This window comes from Octopus bimaculoides, chromosome 19, assembly GCF_001194135.2.
Source record: "Octopus bimaculoides isolate UCB-OBI-ISO-001 chromosome 19, ASM119413v2, whole genome shotgun sequence".
In the NCBI taxonomy this organism is placed as follows: domain Eukaryota; kingdom Metazoa; phylum Mollusca; class Cephalopoda; order Octopoda; family Octopodidae; genus Octopus; species Octopus bimaculoides.
The window spans coordinates 41,282,054-41,291,934 of record NC_068999.1 but is presented as its reverse complement, the minus strand read 5'-3'; the positions used below and the strand labels follow the sequence as shown (position 1 = coordinate 41,291,934).

At 34.5% G+C, this 9,881-nt stretch overlaps 1 protein-coding gene across 1 annotated transcript in view; it reads right to left on the bottom strand.

Moving 5' to 3' along the window:
• LOC106873993 (protocadherin-15-like) overlaps nucleotides 1–9,881 on the bottom strand; it is a 115,246-nt gene that overhangs the window by 85,921 nt on the left and 19,444 nt on the right. Inside the window, exon 3 of the mRNA XM_052974703.1 lies at nucleotides 4,589–4,673. Coding sequence (XP_052830663.1) covers nucleotides 4,589–4,673 — 85 coding nt within the window. The remainder of the gene's footprint in view (nucleotides 1–4,588; nucleotides 4,674–9,881) is intronic.

Sequence of the window (9,881 nt, the reverse complement as noted above, 5' to 3'; positions counted from 1 at the left end):
TATATATATATATATATTTATAGATTTCTAGGCGGATAGATAAATGGCTAGAGAGGTAAACATATATATAGATCGGGTAGGTTAAAGATAGGTAGAAAATTGGGGGAGTGGTGTGTGTGTATAAAAGATAAATACATAGAGTGAGAGAAAGAGAAAGAAAGTGAGAGAAGGAGAGAGAGAGGGAGAGAGAAAGAGAGAGAGAGAGAGAGACGAGCATAGAAGGAGGCTAGATAGATATACAGAGAGAGAAAGAATAGTGTGAGTATGCGTGCCTATATATTATCTCATGAGAGATATATATGAAGGTATGCCGATAGCTAGAGAGATTCACAGAAAGTGATATCAGACGAAAGCGTGAGCATGTGGAGAGCAAGTAAGACAATGGAAGAGTGAGAAGTGAGAAGGAGAGGGGAAATATTGGGAAAATGCATGAATCAAGAGAGATCGAACGTGATGAAGAAAGTTCTACATTCCTCAAATTTCATTCTGTTAAACCAGAAAAATTAGCTCACCCCCACTATTGGCTAATTGCAAATAACTGCGAATCGGCATGTTTGCCATTTCTGCAATGGAATTACAATTTCGACTGCATTTTATGCATTTATAATAAACAAAAAGAGAAAAGTGAATACAAAGTTATTAGTTCTATTATTGTATTTTAATGTGCTTCATATGCAGATGTGTATATACGTGAATATATGCACTTTATATATATATATAGAACGATATACATATACATACACTCAAATATTTGTCTGTGTATTGCTTTGCAGTTACGAATGCATGTACGCGTGTCAACAGAAATACGTACACACGGAAGCGAAACTATACACAAACGCGCACACGCACACATAGATATATACGTACATATGTATACAGACATACATATGGACACACGTATACATGTATATACTAATATACACTCATAACCGTTTACACACATATATGTGTGTACATACATACATATATACATACATGTACACATACACACACACATAAGTAGACGCAAAGCTATACACAAACGCGCACACACACACGCACACACACACATATATGCATAGATATATACGTACATATGTATACATGTGTGCGTACATACATATGTACACACACGCAAATACATATATTATATATATATATGTATATGTGTGTTTCTGTGTGTAATAATAAATATACATGTATCTATACATACACAAACATATGTATATATAGATATATATACACACATAAATATACATACATATAAACATACACACACACACATATATATGTAAATATACATGTATCTATACATACACAAACATATGTATATATACATATATATAAACATACATACATACATATCCACTCACATATATATGCAGTAATGAATTATTTATAATTGCTTATAATTATTCGCTGAGCTCTTTGTTATACTTAAATTGAAACGAGTTAAAATGTAGTTAGATGAGTTCATAGGAGACTTATTAACATATAAACACACACACTCAAACGCCATCTTGGTTTTACGGTCGTTGTTGGGTTCTTTGTTCTGCCGGCTCATATTGCTCTTTATTACTGACGTTAGCATGAATAATTACTGAAATCAGATAATTAAGCGAAAGGATATATATATATATATATATATATATATATATATATATATATATATATATATATATATATATATATATATATATATATATATATGTATGTATGTATGTATGTATGTATGTATATAGATATATGTATCTATCCATCTATCTATCTATCTATATATATATATATGTATACATATGTATATATATATATATGCAAATATATATATGCATATATATATAACTATATAAACATATATATAAATATGCATATGTGTGTGTGTGTATGCATATATGTATATATGCGTATGTACAGATTTATGTGTCCGTATATAGGTAGGTATGTGTGTGTATGTCCGTGCGCGCGACTGCATCCATCCGTTTATCTGCGCATTCAGCAATCTATTCACCCGGTTCTCTTTTTAGCTCTCTACGCAACTCTTCGTCTTTCAATCTTTGTGTGTGCCATATATTTAGAGACACATAGATAGCGATACACACACACATGCATATTTGTACTGCGTATGCATACTCACACAGAGACACACCTGCATATAGTCATGTGGATAAATGCGCGCGTACACACACACATATACATACAACATATATTCGTATATTACGCGCGCATTTGTATATACGTATGTATGCCACAAAAAGGTGTATTTTTTCCTGGAAATATGTATGTACGTATCTCGAAACTAGACCCGATATGGAGGAAGGTCATTTTGTAGATGAAAACACGATTGCCAAGCGGAGGTGGTGGTCGAACGCAATCACAATGACACAGAGGCACACACACACAAGTACAAGACCGCTGTGTGTATATATATATATATACAGTAACGTGTACCCTTAACATGGCCCTTGGGGAGATTCAGCGTGACAAGACTGACCTTTGTGAATTACAGGTACAACTTATTGTTGTTGAGTAGACTAAAGCAACGGGAAATAAGGAGTCTGTTTGAAGGATACAAATACGCTATATACAAATAAAATCTTACGAATGTCTTAGCCATTGAGCCCCGACCAGTTTCCATCCACCAAAATTCATTCACAAGGCATTGTTTGGCCTGTAGCTATAGTAGAATACACTGGCCCAGGACGCCTCGCAGTGGAACTGGAATCCAACACCACATGGTTGTGAATGAGCTTCTTAACCACGAAGCCATGCTTAGACATTTTTTTCCACGCACCTAGTAAATATATCTGTGATAAGTATTACGCTTCATATCGGGTTAATAATTTTTTGTTATTTGTGTTTTATGGATTGTGATTCGTTTGTTTCCATTGCTTGACATTTTACAGTTATAATTTGGCAGGAGAAGAAGAAAAGTAAATAAATAAATCTAGGAAGCGTAATTAAGAATGGTTTTTAGTGTCTAATGTCTAACTTCACTTCAATAAAATCATGAATGGAATGAATAGATTCCATTGCCAGGAATTTTGGCAAAACCAAATTCTAAAGATATTTCATTTGGAGATGCACCAGTTAATTTCTAATATTGGTTTATCACAAAGTGGCAAGCTGGTAGAATCGTTACACCGCCGGATAAACAACTTTGTAGCGTTCCTTCCATCTCTTTACATTCTGAGTTCAAATGCCACCGAGAAGGACGCTGTCTTTCATCCTTTCCGGGCCAACAATAAGTGTACCAGTGACGTACTGGACTCAGTGTAATCAACTAGCTCCGTTCCTTCAAAAGCGTAGGCCTTGTGCCAAAACTGGAAAGAAATATTCATTTCTAATGTCGATTATTTTTTATTGGATGCGGGGAATGCTTTGTTGCTGAAATCGTCTTCGGTATGTCATTACATGAAGGGTATGTTTTTAGCAATCAAGGTAGGGTAAAAAGTAAATTTAACCTTGATGGGATTTAAACTGAAAACCACCACTCTAACTGCTGAGAGTAAATCATTCCTGTGGCCATCAGTTATTGATCTCGTATTTCATATTTGATTTACTCTTTTACGAGTAGTGGTTGGCCAAATCGGTAAAGCGTCGGCCAAAAAATAGAGAGAAAAATGTAGTTGTGATAATTTCTGTTCTGATTTCAAATCCGACCGACGTCTATTTTGAAATTCATCGTTCCGGTCTCGATAAAATAGAGTACCAGTCAAGTATTGAACTGCATATGATCGACTAATACTGTTGTCTCCCAATCCTTTTTGAATCAAAGGTTCCTGAATTAATCTTGTTAGTGTGACTTGTACTTAACGGATAAGTGAGGGTATAAATTCCATCAGACACATTATTTCTGTGACCGGAAGCGACCCAATTATTATATTTAATACATAATACCTCACTAACTCTTTCATTAACGAAATGTGTGATCAGGCCCGTTATCGTGTACGAAGGAGATGCAATTCGTCGACAGAGCAAAGGTGAATAATTTTATCAATCGTATAAAATATGTAATAAGGTTCACTTATTGAACTAACTGTTGGGTCAGGTCAAAAATGCCCTGCTATTTCTACCACAATTAACTAAATTCAGTTTCAGTGAAGAGTGAGAGTCTAACTTTTCGGACGTTTGTCTTTCATCAGAGTGCAGAAATAATAACGTCTTGCTGGCGTGGATGTCTGAAGTGCAAGAGCAGTATGTATGTGTTTGTGTGCGCCTTAAGAATGTATGTTGATATTAGGGTAAATAAAAGTGAGCCAAAGACAGGTGGTTTGGGAGAAAATAAGCTGTAAACATCAAGAAAAGATAGAAAAAGAACTGGAATTAGATAGCAACCGAGTTTCATAAAACATTAAGCTTTCCACTCCCCACGGCAAACTAATTAGCATCGTTTTACCAGTTTTTCTCTTAATAATACAAATAATTTGTAAAATTGGCACTTGGCCAGGGACCTTAAGGGGAAGAACGGAGTCAAATAGATAGACCTTAATATACAGACTGTAGTAATACAGTAGTAGTAGGAAGAGGTTGGGAAGGGAAGAGGTCCATAGAGAAAATTGTAGTCGAAGACGAAAGTATAGAAGTTAGAAATGTCAATTGAAGTACTTACCATCAATAGAAAATTTGATTGTTTCGTTAAAAGTGTAGTCTGGGTCGTAAGCTTCGATCGGTGGTTCTACTGCTAAAATCGTCCCCTGGAAGAGAAAAAAATTACCATATTGACAGTAGCAATAAATAAAATAATAATAATAATATGCCAATATTATTAATATACGGATTTTCTGATTAATGCATAATTTGGAGGTGTGGGGCTTAATCGATACTATTGATCCCGCACTTATAGGCCCCCTCCCCCAAATGGAAGAAAAGTTGAGCTCGGTAGGATTTGAAAAGCGCCAAAAGCATTTTTTGACGCTCTAAATTTTCAGCCAGTTTGCTACTACTACTACTACTACTACTAGTAGTAGTAGTAGTAGTGATAGCAGCAGAAGAAGAAGAAGACGACGACGACGAAGAAAAACCAGGAAATTAGACGGAAGAAAGAGAAACCAGTGATAGAAAAAGTTTAATGGAATCACTTTACTGGAGGCTTGAAATCTTATTTAATTCGGTTTTGTATTTCTTTATTCCAGTCAATGAAATATGTAGGATAAAATGACAATTCGCTTTTATTTCCTGCTTAAATTTAGCAGAGACTATACAGAGTTAACACTATCGCATGACAGAAGACTGTCATTGAATTCGCTAGCATCATATCGTCGATAGTAGCAACAGCTAAATTCTCCCCAGATGTTCCACTGACGTAAGTCTGGACTTTCTAATTGCAAATAACAGATATCTAACAGCTAAAAACCAATATTTATCAGTGTGTTGTCTGCTATTTTATGCTGTCAAATATTGTCATTTCTAAAGACACAATATTTGGAAAGTTGATATAGCAACGTGTGAAGGAATATTTCAGTGTCAGAACAAGTACTATTCAAAATACACGGAAGAGAGAAGCGACGTAAGCGACCCAGAACTGTAACTAAATTCTTTCTGGCGATCCAACGAAATTGATCACTGCGTTGTTGATTAGTTTAAAATGAAAAGCTGTTAAATTTCCATCAAACCAAACTCTGCTATTGACCATTTCAACGCGAAAAGCGGATTTGTCTGCTCAAAGATTTATTATCGTTAACTGCTGAAAGCGGTTTTACCTCACGGCTTTGCAAAACACCTCTCATTATTCTGCAAGAAGCCGAAACACTGCCAGTGACATTTTTCACAGAAGACAGTTTTGCTGATTATCTTTGTTTTTTTTTCTTTCTATTTATAGAGCAAGAATTAGATTCTTTTGGTGATGAATATGAAAACCGTACCCACAGGAGATGCTGAAAAAGTATTGCAGAAGTAGGAAATATCAATTCTATTTTGGGGCGGGAATAACCATGATATCTAATTACGCTGTCAACGGAACAAAATAAAGGGTATGGCCTGTTAGATAATGTCTTAGATATTTAAAAAAATGTAGGGATAATCTTTAATAGAATGTCGTTGATTAGAGGCCGTCTCGATTAAGGTAACTTCTGAACAATAAAAATAGTAACCTTTATTACAAAAGTGCATTTCTGTTAAATCAGTATGTGGACGTGTGTACATATATGAGTGTGGAAACGAGATATATACACTCGATTTATAACAAGATATATACTCTCAATCTCAACCCATATAATTTTTGTCGTGAATTTTTGTTTCAATTACTACTTCTTACGCATTATTTATTATTTGTATATTTATATATTTCTCAGCAGAAAATTGTATCAATGTTTATTTAATGTTTGCTTAATAAATATACACATAAACTAAACTGTAAATGAAAAATGTATGTATTCCTTATACAAATGGAACCAGATTGTATTTTTCTCTATTCAGAAGTATATATTGATGCAAACATATAAAATGATAAAGAAAAGTGGGGTAAAAACTACGATTTAAAAAACGCTAAAGAAAACGAAAAACAAAGTTGCAAAGATTATTTAGAAATAGTTTCTTGTAAAAATGTAATATTTACCGAACTAAAATGGCGACTCAGAACATGAGTCAGAAATATTTGTAGTAACCTTAGTTAAACGACTGCCATTATCTAGCAGACGACAGCAGCTATTAAATAAATGCACGTCTACAGAAGGCAGGAGACGTGATCACTGAAATCTGTACGAGCTTGAGGGCAGAGTTTATCAAAGGAATCTCCAAATATCACGTGGCAGTTTCCATGAAACACTTATTAACTGTGACTGAATCATACGCACGTTTATGTACATGTATATTTACTTATAATACTTACGTGAATATATGTGTATAAGTATATAGTGAGTCATCCCATAAATAATGCGGATTTTTTATGCTTCTTTATTTTTCAGAATTAAGGTAAACAAAGTGTTTTTGAAATCTAAAATATACTCTCCTTCATTTTCTAAGATAGTCTTCCATATACCTGGCAGACTTGCAAGGCCCCTCTTCCAAAATTCACTTGTTCGTGACGAAAAATACTCCTCCATTACTGTTCTCACCTCGTCTACAGAATTTATATTGTACCCGTCCAAATGATTTTGAAGATTGCGGAATAAATGATGATAAGATGCGAATATGGTGGGTGGGGCATCGTTCCACATTCAAACTGCTCCAGCCTTTGAAATGTCATCCTCACTGTATGCGGCCGAGCATTATCCTGATGGAAGAACACCTTTCGTCTTGAAACCAAAGGTTATCGTTTTTCTTCTAGCGCTGACTTAAGCCGCTCAAGCTACTCGCAGTTGATCTCCTTTGTTATCGTTTGGTTTGTGTTTTAAAGTTCAAAGTAGACTTAACCTTTCATATCCCACGAAACAGATAACACTTTGCATAACTGAAGACCTTCTTTAGCCTGGAATGCCTCTACACACGGTCTTCGGCGCTTGACATTTTTATAGAGAACCCATTTCTCCTCACCGGTCACGATTCAGTTAAAAAATGGTACATTTGTGAGATATGACACCAAAGAAGAGCACACATTCACTCTCTGCACGCGATTAGATTCAGAAAGTTTGTAAGGAACCCATTGACTCAAGTTGCTGACTTTTCCGATGGCACGCAGATGTCGATGAATGGTTGACTAACCAAATCCAAGCTTCTCTGCTAGTTCCTCAACAGTTACGGTGAGATTTTGTTCCCACAGAGTTTGCAGGACGTCTTTGTCGAGCTCTGAAGATCTTCCAGGACGAGGGTCGTCTCTTAGGCTGTAGTTTCCGGCTCGGAATTTTTGTAATCACCAACGTCATTAGCTTACGCTTATTGTCCAATCCCCATATACTGCATAATTATTCATCGCATTCTCCGTTGCGTTGTTGCCTTTAGTGAACCCAAAATATAACTGTTAAAATTGAACTGCACTCTGGAAAACTTACACTAAGAATAAGACCAAGGTAAAATTAATACCTGCTTAGTACTTATTCTACGTAAACACAACAACATCAGTTGTTAAGCGACAGTGAGGGCACACACAAGCATATATATATATATATACGACGGGCTTCTTTCAGTCTCTGTTTACCAATTCCACTCACAAGGCTTTGGTCGGCTCGAAGCTTTAGTAGAAGAGACTTGCTCAAGGTGCCAAGCAGTGAGACAGAAACCAGAACCACTTGGTTGGGAAGCAAGTTTCTTACCACACAACCATGCCGCGCCTATATATATAACATGTTTATTTATATGTACGTGTGTATATATAAATATTTATATACAAATATCTACGTAAACAGAACTATATAATACTTTCACATTTAGTTGTTGTGTGCGTGCGGGTGTATGTCTGCATGTGCGTTTGTATGCGTGAGTGTTTGTATGAGGGCAAAAGTGTCCACATGATATATATCTAAACAGAACAGAGACACACACTCATATAAAGTTATAAAACAACAAGAGCGCTCCAACCTCCCACTCAACACACACACACACACACACAAAACGACAACAGCAACAACAAGCCAGACGTTATTTTGCGGCTTTAATGGCATAAAAATCTAGCGCACTTTTCATTGGTTTCATTTTATTTATTGTTTTTTTTTGTGCGCGTGTGTATGTGTGTCTTTATATTTCACAATACATTTATATCGCTGTTATTGTTATAGCAACAATCTCCGAGTTGTCAGCCATAATCACATCTTATTCTGCACATCCTTAGATAAATCGCTCAACATGTATTGATTATTATTATTATTATTATTATTATTATTAATATCATTATGCCACCCAACCCGCCTTTTGTTTAGTATGATGTTTGTTTACATCACTATCGCGTATTCATCTAACCGCTGTGAGACACTGCCTTGCTCTACATTTAGTATTGCTTCAACGGAAATACATAAATAAACAGAGAAGAACAATAAAGTGAAAATTAAATGATATATATATATATTTATACATCTATATATACATATTTGTATATATATATGTGTGTGTATATATATATATATATATGTATTTATATGTATATCTATATGTATAAGTATTTATATATATATATATATATATATATATATATGAAATGTATATATATATATATGTATTTATATGTATATCTATATGTATTTATATGTATATCTATATGTATAAGTATTTATATATATATATATATATATATATCAAAAACCCTGCATCAACAAATGCCGATGATAGTGATGGAGAAGCACATCCGGTGCAAAATATTTTGGTCGAAAATCTGGTGAAATGTGATTCGCTTCACAGCTGATTGATACAAACATAGTTTTTGACAATGTCCTAACTATGTTGAATTGAAAATATCACTTCCTATAGCTGATTCGCTTTATTTTGTTTCCTTTTTTTCATTTCTTATTCGTAGTTTGTTTCAATATTATTGACCATATGTATTATGTCGTTATATGGCTGCAAACGAACGTAGTAGTTTTATGAATGTACTTTTGTGTGTGTTACATATGCGTGTATGCTACTTCCTGTAAATAGACATGTAGGGATATGTGTGTATATAATTCTGTATGTATTGTCTATACACACACACACACACATAGATGGATATATATTATATTTTATCTATCTATCTATCTATCTATCTATCTATCTATCTATCTATCTATCTATCAAGCTATCTATCTATATACACACATACATATGTAGATATGCCTACTATATATGTCTTGCTCCGCTTTTTCCTTCTTAATATCCTTTCTGTCGAAGAGCGTAGGCTCGAAACGTAAAAGGCATTTCCATTCTTCCAAGTGTTAAACTAATACACCTAATCATTGTTCCTACACTCGTCTTCGTCTTTTGCTTTCTGTAAATTTGAACTCTCCCTCTCTCTCTCTCTCTCTCTCTCTGTATATATATATATATATATATATATATAT